This window comes from Antedon mediterranea, chromosome 8, assembly GCF_964355755.1.
Source record: "Antedon mediterranea chromosome 8, ecAntMedi1.1, whole genome shotgun sequence".
NCBI lineage: Eukaryota > Metazoa > Echinodermata > Crinoidea > Comatulida > Antedonidae > Antedon > Antedon mediterranea.
This window is the reverse complement of record NC_092677.1, coordinates 3,469,201-3,484,329: the sequence shown is the minus strand read 5'-3', so window position 1 is coordinate 3,484,329 and position 15,129 is coordinate 3,469,201. Positions and strand designations below refer to the sequence as shown.

At 34.3% G+C, this 15,129-nt stretch overlaps 2 protein-coding genes across 2 annotated transcripts in view; both read left to right on the top strand.

The window, feature by feature from the left end:
- LOC140056278 (tRNA-dihydrouridine(20) synthase [NAD(P)+]-like) overlaps nt 1-15,129 on the top strand; it is a 261,899-nt gene that overhangs the window by 184,181 nt on the left and 62,589 nt on the right. The window lies entirely within an intron of this gene.
- LOC140057121 (uncharacterized) lies at nt 2,233-12,520 on the top strand. Its single transcript, XM_072102662.1, has 8 exons — nt 2,233-2,475; nt 8,285-8,420; nt 8,786-8,937; nt 9,213-9,447; nt 9,870-10,039; nt 11,242-11,407; nt 11,747-11,830; nt 12,453-12,520. The coding sequence occupies exons 1-8, from the start codon at nt 2,233-2,235 to the stop codon at nt 12,470-12,472; spliced, it is 1,206 nt and encodes a 401-aa protein (XP_071958763.1). The 3' UTR covers nt 12,473-12,520.

The following is a 15,129-nucleotide window of genomic DNA, read 5'->3' as shown; positions in this document are numbered from 1 at the left end:
TGGCTTTCTTAATATTTTTGTAATGATTTATTTACAGTATTTAGCAGCTAAACTTTTAGGCCCATTTTAGGGCAGTGATACAATAGAACCCCTAATTAAAGCTTGGTTCCCACTAGAACGTAACGCAAGGACGTAAACGCAACGCAAGCGTTTTAACCAATGACAAGCGAAGTTATAGACAGTAAAGCTTGGTTCCCACTAGAACGTAACGCAAGGACGTAAACGCAACGCAAGCGTTTTAACCAATGACAAGCGAAGTTATAGACAGTAAAGCTTGGTTCCCACTAGAACGTAACGCAAGGACGTAAACGCAACGCAAGCGTTTTAACCAATGACAAGCGAAGTTATAGACAGTAAAGCTTGGTTCCCACTAGAACGTAACGCAAGGACGTAAACGCAACGCAAGCGTTTTAACCAATGACAAGCGAAGTTATAGACAGTAAAGCTTGGTTCCCACTAGAACGTAACGCAAGGACGTAAACGCAACGCAAGCGTTTTAACCAATGACAAGCGAAGTTATAGACAGTAAAGCTTGGTTCCCACTAGAACGTAACGCAAGGACGTAAACGCAACGCAAGCGTTTTAACCAATGACAAGCGAAGTTATAGACAGTTAGCAATCACAACCGAATAAGCCATCGCTTGTGATTAGTCAATTCACTTGCGTTGCGTTACGTCCTTGTGTTGCGTCGCTAGTGGCAACCACGCTTTAGTGTTCCCTTTGGGGTGTCCCACTGCTGTTTATTCATTTACACATTTTGTATGTATATTTTTGGAAGATTTGCATGGCGAAATAATAATAATAATAATAATAATAAGCTTTATTTAATCACGGATACTTAACTCAACTAAAAGTTGTTTTTTCAGTAAGACCGTGCTCTAAGGAAAACACCAACAATAATAAATGTAAAAAGCAGATATCAAATCAAATAATAAAACAATTACAGAAGCAAAAAACAAAAGCAGATAATAAAACAATTACAATGAAATAAAATGAAACAAGGATACACTTACTAACTATAAAATTAAATAATACACTACATTTAAATAAAGCTACATGAAATTAGCAGTTAACAGTTTCTTAAAAAGAGAGACAGAGTTCACATTTTTAATATCTTCATGTAGCTCATTCCAAACCTTGGCACCACTATATGATAAGCTACGTTTTTTGTAGTTTATTATTCTTATTCTTACAAATAAGAATATGAGACCGAATTGAATTAAAAATTCACTGATAAAAACCATCTGTATTTTCAGATTAAAATGTATGTATGTGTGCATCATCGAGTCTCTAAGTCTAATTGATTTCCAGCCGCAATTCGTTCTTATTAAATATTAGGCTTCTTCAATGGCAAGGGAATATGTGTTATTTACATATATCGTAATAAATGTTAGATAATGAGAATCCCGTATTCCCTTTTATTAAGGATAGGATGAGTTGTAATAGTTTTACATACAGATAACAGCGGCTAAAACAGAACCATGCACTGGATATTAACAATCGTTTACTTTTTATAAAACTGTTTAACAAGAGTTAGGCATATACATTGTGATTGTTTTACCGCATGCTTCTCCAAAACTTTCAATTTTTTAAGAAACGAAAAAGGTGATAATGTTAAAATAATGTGTAAAGACTGCTTAATTAATCGTAATTAGTAAAACTTCTGGCATCTATCACCAGGCACCTAGGCCCAGCTGGCGACCAGAACAATAGGCCACTGTCGAGTCGATCCAGTCTGTTTGTTCTCCTGCTAGGCTACAAACCCCAGTTTTTATTAGGTGCTGTAAAGCAAGCGGGATGCCAGAAATACACATCCCGACACAACTTATCTTGAAAAAGATTACCAACTCCATGGATTGTTCCAATAAAACGTAGGGTAAAACCGTTTTCTGTGTAATTTGTAAAGAAATAATTCCCTATTTCCTATTTAAAAAATAGATTATAAATAAGTAACTTACGTACTCATACTTTTATTATAATATTACAATAAAGTTTATATTTAAATTTGATTGATAACAATATGTGAAAAGATGCACGCGAATATAGGTATACAAAATTTACCCATTATAGAAATGGAGGAGTCCAAAAAGTATTCTTTAAGTAACGTATTAGGAGTAAGTTTTTTATTCTGTCTCTGAAGTCACAAGTCATCGTCCTAATTCTGTAACAGTGTTAACAATTATTTTGCAACGTTTTCAACAAGTTTTTTTTATAAAGTTAGTCTGTTTTGAGATGGATTCGTGGGTAACTGTACCACCGGGTTTAGTGATAGCACCAAGCAAGGCTACCGAGTGCCCTAGCCACTACCCATCGCGTTTTGTTACCCCAACTACTAGCAGGTTCTCGCCGCTTGATGAGATGGAGTACGGCGTCTGGTCGGTGACGACTCTCAACCCTGGTGCTGTGCTAGAGCATTCGCATGGTATTCCTGTATTTCATCGACTCAAATGTTTTAATTTACTTCAACATATGGACGTAAGTTATTTCCTCTTTTTTTGTTGCCTTTAAATTTAATTATTACTGACTGTACCTTTTATATTTTTTTGTTTTTAAGTTAAGTATTACAAAGTTGCAGCGAAAAACAATTTAACATTTATTTGAATATATATATATATATATTCATTGTTACTATTATGTTATAGTACAATGATTTTTGTTATATAAAAAGAATTGTTGATTAAGTACTTAATTAATTGTGGTTATTAATAGTTTTTAATTATTAAAAATAAATTTTAATTATCAGCGTAATTATGTCAAAATAAGACAAAATACTTCTAGGCCCCCTATTTTTACAAATATTTACTTTACTTGAAATATATTATGAGGCCTACACATGATACAATAGTTATAGTTATTATTGAATGTTAATAGAAATTATGTACGTTTAAGTATACCGGATAGTATACCATCTTTTTGGCATACAACATTGGTATTTACCTACAGACAGTACTGTGGGAAAAGCAGTGTGCAATATTAACTAGGCCAATATACTGGATTAGGCAATGCCGGTTTTAGCATCCTTAACTTTCCTATCTGTGGTTAATAGCATGAAGTATAACATAATTGTTGCATACCTGTTTGTTATGAATACAGTTTTGCATTGCCGGTTAAAATGCATGCACTGAAGCTCGTTATTTGTATACGACTATTTGTTATATTGTAAATAAATTTTAAAACAATTACATACATCTCATATTAAACTATGTAACTTATCCTATTTACTTAACAATTCAAATACTATCAAATTATTTGGGTGCCAAATTATTTTAGCCAAGAAAACATCAAACAGTTTGTCGGTCATTTATACAAAGAAGATAAATAATTCGTAAGATAAATAGCTGATTATTCGTGTAAATAGATTATTATTTCGTGTAAATAGCTGATTATTCGTGTAAATAGATTATTATTTCGTGTAAATAGCTGATTAGTCGTGTAAATAGATGATTATTCCTGTAAATAGATTTATTGCATTATAGCTACTGTTTTTGTATTTGTTGTATATTTTATTCAATCGAATTTTGTAATGCGCATCTTCAATTCTATTCAATTTAGAATTTTTATTTCCTTAAAAAAATAAATATATAATTATAATATAGATAATTAAAATGTATAATAATGAAAATATAAATAAAATGTTTTCTCTTCCTGACAAAAGGGGTATAAGATGTAATTGCCTATTATATTTATATATTTTTTTTGTAAATCTGTTCCAAAGAATTATTTTCTATTTTTAAAAGAAACTTAATTGGTTTGTAAAAAATATTAGGTTTATTTACCATGAACACAAAAGCTTTAACTTTGATGGTTTATTTACGAATTAAAAGTGTGTAGTTGTTTTGTTTAGTGAGGAATCGAGTTGGCTAGGCTCAGGAGATTATCGTCCAATTGTTGTGTTGGGCTTGTATATCTCTGCTCAATTAATCGTCTGATGATTGGGTAAATAAACAAACAAATAATTGTGTTTATTCGCTAGGCCTGCTTTTGTCGCATCCATTGATGTACACCTGTGCGGCGACAATCGCCTGTAATCTCTATTTAGTATTCTAGGCAGCTTTTTTTTCTTGTACTGTAGGCTTACGACTGATACAGTGAAAGTCAAATAAACCATGCCTTTGATCTGTGAATAAACCAGCAAAACGGCTTTTCGGTGAATAATGAAAAAGGCCGCACGTTTATTTATAATATTGACATTATTATCTATCTATACGCTTTTCTTTTTCTTTATAACCGCCTTCCTTGCATGGTTAGGCTAAATATTAAATCTAAGAATCAGTGGTGAAAACAGTAATGAAGACAAGAGTATTAAAGAATCATACCAATTGAAACTAAGCTTTAATTCTTAAAAAATCACCTAACTAAACACACGAGTAATAAAAAAAAAACATTTATTATGTAAATTCAATCGTTTAGTCTAAATTGATCACGCTTTATTTCAACCAATGTGCCAAAATAAAACAAATTGATTGAATTAATTAATAAAAGGACAGGTTTTAGAAATAACACTGCATAAACATTCCAGTTATCATAATAAGGTCTGTACATAAAAAGAACTCGTGTAAAACAAAATCTCAATTGTCGATAGTCGGGTCAGTCGCAACAACATAGCCTACAAGAGTAAATAACAAATGTTATACCTTCGTGCTCCACGTACCTGAATTCAAAATTGACTGAAAACTAAAAATCCAATAGGTCATATTATATTTTGGGAAACACCATTAACGTTACAATTTTATCTATGTTTGTAAACACTAATCTCACTGATTGGTAAAACAATGCAACATCTGTCATGTGTTGGTCAGGTTCACTGTGCTACACACATGTTTTATTTCACCTATGTTGTTTTTGTAGACAGTACCCAACTATGGTAGTAATATGCCCAAACATATTAGTGATATGACATCGTAAAATAGACCTACTTCTTTAGGGTTATTTAATTTATAATATTGACAGTTTTTTTCTATCCACGTCGAGCGCCTAAATATACGAAAAGTCACTCTCCCCCCACTTTCAGCTGAATTATTAATTAGGCCCATTTAAATAAAACTTAAAATCTGAATTGTTTTAAAAAGTAATATGAAATATAAAGGAGTAAGGCCAGAGCATTTTTATGGAAATTAAAAACATGGGAAAGGGGTCATGGAGGGTCATGGTAGTCATGGAGTTAGCAGTAACTTTTGTTGTTGTGTTCCATTCATCTTATCAATTATCAAATCATTGTGACATCTGGAATGGCGCTATTGGGTTCACACCTCGTGCCATACCCTGAGCACAAGGGTAGGCCCGACATTAATGGCCATTCACCGTCCCTTTGGGCGTTTTAAGTCGTCACAAATCGTTTTCGTCGTGTGTAATCGAGTGATGGTTACCTTACTTGTAGACGATCTTTATTAGCTTGTTCACTCCTTGTCAAACTAGGGCGATGACCTGTTTAGATAACCATTACGTAACATCTGATAAATAGCTGGTTAGGTATGGCGGACCACACGTATAATGGTTAATAATGTTGTTGGTATTTGATGATCCCCAAGGCTCAAACTATTATTGATGTTGTCTGGTGACGATTAATGTGTGCAAAGTTATATAATTTTAACTAATGTATTTTAAAAAGAACAAAAGTTTAAAGAATTTAATTTTAATTTGATTAACCTTTTTTCAGGATTGTCTCGTTATTTAATCAAATTAGGCATAGACTATCTCCAATTGTATCGATTTTTAAATCATGGAGATTTATAAATTTAAAATAAATAAAAGTCACAAATAATTCGGGTTTTTTTTATTTAACAATAGATCACTGCGAACTTGTAATCTATTAAAACATTTAATCAATTATACAATTAGTTAACATATGAGTCTCCATGAAATAAAATACTTTTTATCTGATTTCTTAGTTTTTTTTTAATTATCAAAATCAAATATATTTTAAAACATCATCGGACGCAATATACTTTCACTATGGAGCGCACTTGGCGCAATAATCTGTTTATAGTTGGACGCGTAAATCACGATCCTATTATTGCACATCGCAGGTTTAGTAGGCAGATTCTGGTCACATTTTCATTATTGTTGTCATTACTAATTGGTCTTCGACTTAACTTAAAATATGGTGCTTGTATACTCAAACAACATGTCATACCGGATAAATCACCAACGCACAATCGTATACATTGAACCATGAGGTGACTATAGTCTTTAAAGGAACTGATCGTATCTATCTCTCCATCATATTTGCATGGATATATATATTAGCACTCACCCCCCCCCCCCCCCATACAGATGGAGTATAAAAATGACGGGGATGGTCATATAAAGAAGGATTTTAAAAATAGCCGCCATCTTGGATCCAATATAGTGCCCAAAAATGGCATCTGAATCCTGAATTTTGACTACGTTTGTTTGTTATATAAATTTCCCAGTGCTGTATCTCCACATACCTATTTCCAAAGTATCGTGATTTTTTTATAACACAGTATAACATTTGTATCACATGTAGGCCTACTGCCTGTAACATATGCAATGTTACTTACTACTAGATACATGTGAAACACATGTGATTATGTATTAGCAAATTTCTATGATACTTCGGAAATAGATACAGTGGAGAAACGGCTGAAGTGTTGCTATAAAATAGTAGATTACCATTACGGTCAAGTGTAATGGGAAAGTATATGTTATAACTTATTGTATATTAAATTTTTCATATGTATTTCATGTATATTGAACAGAATATAAAGTATTGTATTAAAGTGTTAAACTACAAGTGTCGTATACACAATACAAATGTTTTCAATATACTTTTAAAAACAAGATGGACTGGACATAATTTCATCGTCTGTCCTTTTTATTGCTCTTTTTCAATTCCCATAGTTTACTTGTCCACACTTACGTCCGTCGTCAGTTTCAACACCAATTAAATCGTATAAAATCTTTTATTTATTATATCACAGTCTGGGCAACCGAAGGTTGCGTGCGACCAGCATTACTGTGTTTACTATCTTCTATCAAGTTTTGTTGTGTCCCTCTAACTGTGGTTAATTTTAAGTCCCCGCCGTCGTCGATTTATGATCCAAAACGTCGTGGCTTACTGACCAGGGTAGATTGGTTCACGGGGTGAAGCCAATGAAAGTCCTAAACTCGCATAAATCTCACCAATACTTCACACATTTATAGTCGGCATTTTACAAACAAAACACGGAACGATTATAAACATAACGTGGATTTCTATTGATTAAGATTGCGTTTTAACGACCGTACTGTAAATATTTCTCTTTACGGCTATTTCAACTATTAATTGAAAGCTAGCTCCCAATTGAAACGTTTATTTTATCAATTCACCTTCAAACACCACACTTTATTTTCAATCAATTTATAGTTAAAAGTTCGTTATGGTTAACTTCAAAATATGATATATTACCGTTTAAATTGTCATCTTCAGGCCTCCAATTACCAATATCTACGGGCCCAACTGATTTTAATTCCCATAGACAGGATCATGGCGAGTGCAAAAATACCACTACAAATCTCCAATCAAGATTTCAATACTTCTTTTTTTAAATAAAAACAAATTGTTAAACTTTTTTCAAATAAATAAAATTTAAGATTTGACGATATTTTTATACGGAGTTAAGTTGGTTCCTATACCCACCAATGTTAGCGATAACTCTACTCTGCGCATGACTACCCTCGTAAAAACTTAGTTTGAACGATTGAACCTATACATAACATTATAAAGAATATTGATGTTTTACTATTAGAGATAACATGCCTTATGTTTTGATTTACCCGTAGTTTCGTAATTTTCTATTATGGTGTATGTTTTATTTATCCGTAGATTCGTACATTTCTAATTATGGTGTAGACCTATGTTTTTATTTACCCGTAGATACGTACATTTCTATTATGTGTATGTTCCTATTTACCCGTATAGGTACGTACATTTCTATTATGTGTATGTTCCTATTTACCCGTATAGGTACGTACATTTCTATTATGTGTATGTTCCTATTTACCCGTATAGGTACGTACATTTCTATTATGTGTATGTTCCTATTTACCCGTATAGGTACGTACATTTCTATTATGTGTATGTTCCTATTTACCCGTATAGGTACGTACATTTCTATTATGTGTATGTTCCTATGTACCCGTATAGGTACGTACATTTCTATTATGTGTATGTTCCTATTTACCCGTATAGGTACGTACATTTCTATTATGTGTATGTTCCTATTTACCCGTATAGGTACGTACATTTCTATTATGTGTATGTTCCTATTTACCCGTATAGGTACGTAATGGCTATGGTAGTTTTGAAGTGTTCCTAGCAAGTGATGACTCGATGGTTCGTAGATGTAACTGGGTCCGGTTCATACAGTCAACCTCCAGACGTCAAGATGCAAATGTTATTGCGTCAAAGGTCAAAGGTAAATTCATTTTAGTTCATAAAGATATTTGTTTATATTGATTATAAATTACCATTCATTTAAGCATAGTTCCAACTTAGACACATCGACGTACGTAGGCGCACTGTATCCGTAGGTGAGTTGACCAATCGCAAGCAACGGTTCGAATGATCCATCGGGTCGTGATTGGTCAAATTACTTGCGGTACGCTTCTTACGTAAGTGGGAACCAAGCTTAAATGAACGCTTGTTGCAATGAGTGACCATTTAATACCTTAAGCTCTGTCTACACCATCAAACTTTATGTGACAAAAAGTGTGATATACCTATATATAGAGAGACCATGATGATGTTATTTATAATATTCCGTATTTTTTTATTGTTTAGGGAATCCGGTGTTTAGTGTTCTGAAGCCCGTAACGCCCTGTAGTGAACTGATTGTTTTCTTCGAATCTACTGACTTTAGCATAGAAAGTTTACTGAAAACGGATGCAACACGTGACACAAATCAACCATCCACAGGAGGAGGCACAGGTAAGGCCAAATTAACATGTTTTAGAAATAATATGACGTCATGATAACTAGTGTACGTACAATCATCTTGTGCTGTTCCGCCGTAACCACGCCGAGAGTTTTGAAAAGTCGCTATCCAATCGGGTTTGAATACGACCATGACAGCCCTAGTGGTCTAATGGTCAGGACATCTGCATATCAAGCGGAAGGTTCCGGGTTCGAATCTCGTTTTGGGCAACTTTTTCTCATTTTCACAAATTTCCTCATATTAATCGTTTCAAATTAATTAATTACATTTCAGTATATTACCGGGAGGTTTAGAATACATGTTCTGTGCCTGATGTATATATGTTGTTTTTTTATAGTTAACAATGGATCATATTTGCCTAATACGTGCATGTACTTATCCAACTCGTACCCTTCAACAACCGACGCTACATCTAAACAAGGCAAGAAACCAATGCTACCGTGCAATGTATGCGGCAAAACGTTCGACCGACCATCCCTACTGAGGAGGCATATGCGAACTCACACAGGTAGGCCTAGCTAAATCACATCTCTCGTTTTCACGCAATTCTTTATTTATTTATTTATTGATACGTACTTTCACCACCCCCTAACTTTCTGAAATTAGTGTATTATGCAAAAGATAGGAGAGTTTCACCATTCTAACGTATTGAATCCGTACGTCTCCTCTTCTCTCTCCTCCTGCGTATTTTAAATACGTGGATGTACCCTTTAACGTTTGATTTGTAACACGCGCCAAAACGACACGTTTATTTTAAACAAAATCACGTTATCAAATGGCGCGCCATAAACCTACACTATTACTATTGCACGCCCTCCCAATATCATAATTTTATCTAGGCCTATAGTTCATCATCCTAACGTTTCGTTGTTGAGTATTGAACATTCCATTGATATCCAGTACATATAATATTTTTATTTTATTCGATAGGGGAGAAACCACACGTATGTGATGTTTGTTTAAAGGCCTTCAGCACGTCGAGTTCACTGAACACCCATCGTAGGATACATTCGGGTGAAAAGCCGCATGTCTGCCTGACATGTAACAAGCGATTCACGGCTAGCTCCAATCTCTACTACCATAAGATGACACATAGTAAGGTATGGAGCACACATGCAAATAGCATTACCATTTTGAATGGTCTTCTTACAGCTCTTTTCTTAGCTCTATCTATACTATCAAATGTCATGTGACAAAAACGTGATGTGCCTATATATCGACACGATGACGTCATATCACTACTGTACCATAGATTCAAGATTCAAGAAATTTTATTTGTCCATAAAAATGGAAATTCACTTTGCTTGGTAGATTAAAACAACAATATTGCAACAATTTAAAAACGTGCAGTATTATAACAGATTAAAAATACAAGATAAAAAGTTAAAAATACTGTTAAAAATGTAAAACTATTAAAAATTGCATTAACGTCTTACATTAGAATTAAAAATATGAATGCTATTTACAACGAAGGATTTTCTAGTTCTACAAAGATTTGCTCTTGGAGGTCGTAGCCTAATGCCTGATCTATTTAAGTTATAACAGTAATGTAACGGATGAGTGGGGTCTTTCATAATATTGTTTACTTTTTTTAGAATACTCTTTTCATAGATAAATGAACAAGGCGTAAGATCAGCTTTAATAATACGTTGTGCAATTTTACGTGGTCTCTCAATATTTTTCTTATCATTTTCAGTAAAGTTACCATAAAAACATCCAATGCTAAAAGATAAAATACTTTGAATAATACTTTGATAAAATAGAATTAAAATAGTGTTATCAACTCTAATTTGCTTGAGTTTTCTGAGAAAGTAGAGCCTTTGAGATGCCTTCTTGGAAATCATGAGAGAGTTTGACTCCCATTTTAATTTGTTGTCAATTATAGTACCTAAGTATTTGTGTTGGGTACATATTTGGGCACATCACACTTTTTTTGTTAAACTCGTTTGAATTGATAGTGTAGACAAAGCTTAAGTCTTGAGTACATTACAGTACAGTGAACTGTCGATCTTTTTCATAACTTTTTTTTTTGTGGAGGCGCATCCTGATCTATTGGTGGTACGAAATTCTGCAAGGACTTACGCGCAACGCAAGACATTTGACCAATCACGTCGTCGCGATCGATTATCTTACCTTTCGTCGCTTGTGATTGGTCAATTTTACTACAAATAGGAGCCAAGCTTAAAAGCCACAACAACTTCCTGTGCGTGTCCTAGCGCTTTGGGATGTGTCTTTTTCTATTTTTAACCATTTCCATTGACGTCATCATCAGTATTCATTTCTTGAAATTGTTATTCTATAGGTAAAGCCTCACAAATGTTCCATGTGTTCCAAGTCGTTCCCGACCCCCGGTGACCTCAAGAGTCACATGTACGTACACAACGGATACTGGCCTTACAAGTGCTACGTGTGTGAACGCGGATTTAGCAAATATACCAACTTGAAAAACCATTTGATGTTACATACGGGTACGTAGCCACGTTGGATACAAAATACTGCTAAGTGCTAATGAACTATGGGAAAATAAAACACGTGACGTGGCAGTGCGTTTAAAAGAACTTTTTTTTAATTGCCAACCAGACAATCATCATAATATTCTTCTTAATTAATATAGAAATAAAGTTTTTAAAAAATTTAACGATGTTTCGACTCCATCATGGGGTCAATCTTCGTGTTACGAATTTGTGACGTCTACTTCTCTGTGATACAAATTAAACCTATAACCAAAAAAAGTTTTATTTCTTAACCAAACATTGGTGGCGCTATTAAAAAAACTTTAAATATTTTGTTTCAATTCACTAAACCAGGTGAGCGTCCACATGAATGTCATGTCTGCAACAAGAAGTTCGCTCTGGCTTGTAACTTACGAAGCCACAAGAAAACTCACAATGGTAAGCCTTTAATTATCTCGAAATTATTAAGCAAAATAAATCGGCAGTTCAATGTAAAGACGAACGGTAAAGAGTAGAGAAAGTTAAGCCTACACTCTGATTTAATTCGCTCCTTGTTAAATGTTGTGTAGGCCTACTAAAGTTTTAAGAAATTAAGCAGTGGCTTAACGCAGAGGCCTGATGCCTCTGATTTAAGAATCCAAGTGGCCCACCGACGCTGTAGGCCTCGGGCGTTTTTAGCCTTTTTCGACATATTTGAATGCCTGTTTTTTCCTCTGGGCGCTGCATGCTCAGGAGAGCCCTTGTAACGGCTCCGGGGCGCTCATAGCCGCAAGGAACTAATAGTAGGCCTATAATAAATAATTAAAAATATCTAACAAGTGCGAATAAATGGGTAAAGGCTTGTACTACTGGCAACGCACGGCTGAGAATACTTATTAAATTTCTTTCTCTCCTGTTCGTGTATTTTTGTTATCGAAATCGTTGCGCACATTTGTGACGTAATACTTAGATAAAGAATATTATTATTTTAGTCCTCCTCTCTACATCCAGCCACGAACGAAAGTGGTCCTTTAAGACTACTAGACTAGTAACACAATATTTCAATTTTATTTTAATTCAGGGCGTGAAGAAAAATCATAAACACAAATGGATTTTGCACCACACACAAAAAACACCAATACAGAAAAGGTTATCCGTTTTTAAACGAAACGGAACAAAAAAGCGGATACTCAACAACTGGCGCTAATTCTGAGCGTTGTACACACGGTGTGTGTGTGAATTGGGCTTAACAGTCCGCCCTCTATCGGTATTTAAGTTAGCAGCTGAAAAAAGTTACACTGTATATAATATGTAGATATATTTATAAATAATGTTGTCTTTCACTTTTCATAAAATTCAGGTTTTTAAACATTTTTTAAAAAGCAAAAAAAAAATTTATCTTTTAATGGCAAATTGGTCACCCTTGTTTAAAGTGGAGCTCCACTCAGACTTTCTTAGCTTATATTATATTTAATTACGTTTAATTGAAAGTGATTACATGACATAACAAAAACAGGGAAATTATGGCAATATTTTCCAAAAACTCGTTTCTAAAATATCGGTCCGAAAATAGTCTATTTTACACTGTTTACGTCGCAACAAATATACACCTGTTGTTACAAACTAACATGTAAAGTTTTAAAATGCAAAAGTAAGCAACTGCACGTGTCATATATATTTTTACAATTAGGTGTTCTAGTATGCTGCACGATTATGAGTGACGTCACACAGAAAAAGAGTCAATTTGTTAATGTACTTCTATGTTTTAACGCTCATAAAAAATACCTCATACAATTCAACAATATTTTATATAAAAATTTGTTTTCTTTTTTTAAAGAGATGTTTATTGATTAGTTTTTTAATAAATTAAAATTTGAGTATATTCTTCTCTTGATTTCTCGTAATTTTTATTAAGACTACACAGACGAGCGATAACGGTAAGCTGGTACCACGTAGAATCTGTATCTATCAGTGGAATCCGCACGTCCGCTCTGCGTTCTTTGTATCACAAGCGATGGCTTATTCGCTTGTGATTGCTAAAGCCTGGTTTCCTGTCGACGTAAGAACATCACGTTTGTTGCGACTACGTCGATTTGTCGTAAGAAATGCGGATTTTACAGGAAACCGATTACGATCGAAAATTTATAAAATCGACGTAACGTAAGAAAAATGGTAACGACAAACGATTTTACAGGAAACCGATGACCTAACAATTGTTGCGTTACGACGTTTTCTTCCGATTTTACAGGAAACCGTGATTTTTGATCTTACGCTTGAATGAACGCCTTTGCGTCACGTTTCTTACGTATCTTACGAAAGTTGACTTGAAGTCAACTTTCTCAAGAGACGTAAGCGCAATCGTAACTGTCTATAACTTCGCTTGTCATTGGTTATAAAACGCTAGCGTTGCGTTTACGTCCTTGCGTTACGTTCTAGTGGGAACCAAGCTTTATGCGGAAAGCCGCATCGCTGGTACCACATAGAATCTGTATCTGTAGAATCCACACGTCCGCTCCGCATTCTGTGTAATGATCATAAGGAATAACACAGCGTCTATATCTGTACTACCGTTTACTAGCGTCCTAGTGTAGCGTCCATGTGTAGCGTCCTGGTGCGAACCAAGCTAGAATAACATAGTATTACAGTCACCGCTCTTCTGTGTTACTTAGCCTTTACATGTAATAAACCCTATTGGCCAACTGTGTGTGATTCAGTTTCGATTCTAATGGATATTGTTGGCCTATATCCGTGGATTAAAGGAAAACATTATTTGCATTTGCCACAAATATTCGTAATATAAACGTATACAATATTTGTGCTGATGTTTTCTCAGATTTTAATCCAAATTTCCTAGAATAATTTAATTGTTATGGGCAGTTTTTGAGAATCTACATTTTTATTACGAATTGAATTATTTGAGAAAATGAAATCTTTACTATCTTGTAATAATCCGGCTGTACTGAAAATTAATCTCAATTGAGACTTTATCTGGCGGCGGCGGCCGGTACTTATATCTTAATATTTACGGTACGCAACGTAAACGGTCTTGAAAAAATGGACGCTGCATTTGGTAATATTCGCTTTATCGCTGTTTCGCTAATATACACTTACACCGTACCGCATGTATTTGATTTGATTTATAACACTGGACCCCTTGCCAGCCAATGTATTGTCCGGGTTGTGACCACCTCCTTCTCATTCTTATCTTCAAGGAGGCTGCTTAAATATTTAGTGTTGAGGACATCTGTATGTTCACGGAACTTCTCGCAGTTTTGACTTAATAATATATTAGTAAAAATATAACTATTTTGGCACATATGGCGTTTCATACGTATACTACTTGAGCTTGTAAACTCAGCCCATGGAGAAATTAGTTAGTTCTCCATGTTCAGCCAAACATCGAAATAACTACAGACTTAGGGCCAATCTAATCTTCTCGCAGAACCCGTTTGAAATGTCGATTATAAAGAGAGCAAAAGGACGGTTTTCTGACACATGTCTCGAGCCAGGCGATGTTTATAATTAAAACCGTAAACGTGTTCTCAACGTTGAAGAAAACACTTGTTTGTTTTTACGCAACAACTCTATCCTAGTATTGTATTAGAACCTGTGGAATTTAAAACATTTCTGTTTACAATATACAATATCGTAATAAACTAAACTGTTCAAATATTGATTTTTCTAGAATTTATGACACGCCGAAGGTGTCAAACTTTCATTATTCCGGGGGCTAACGACCTTTACTGATAGTAGTAATG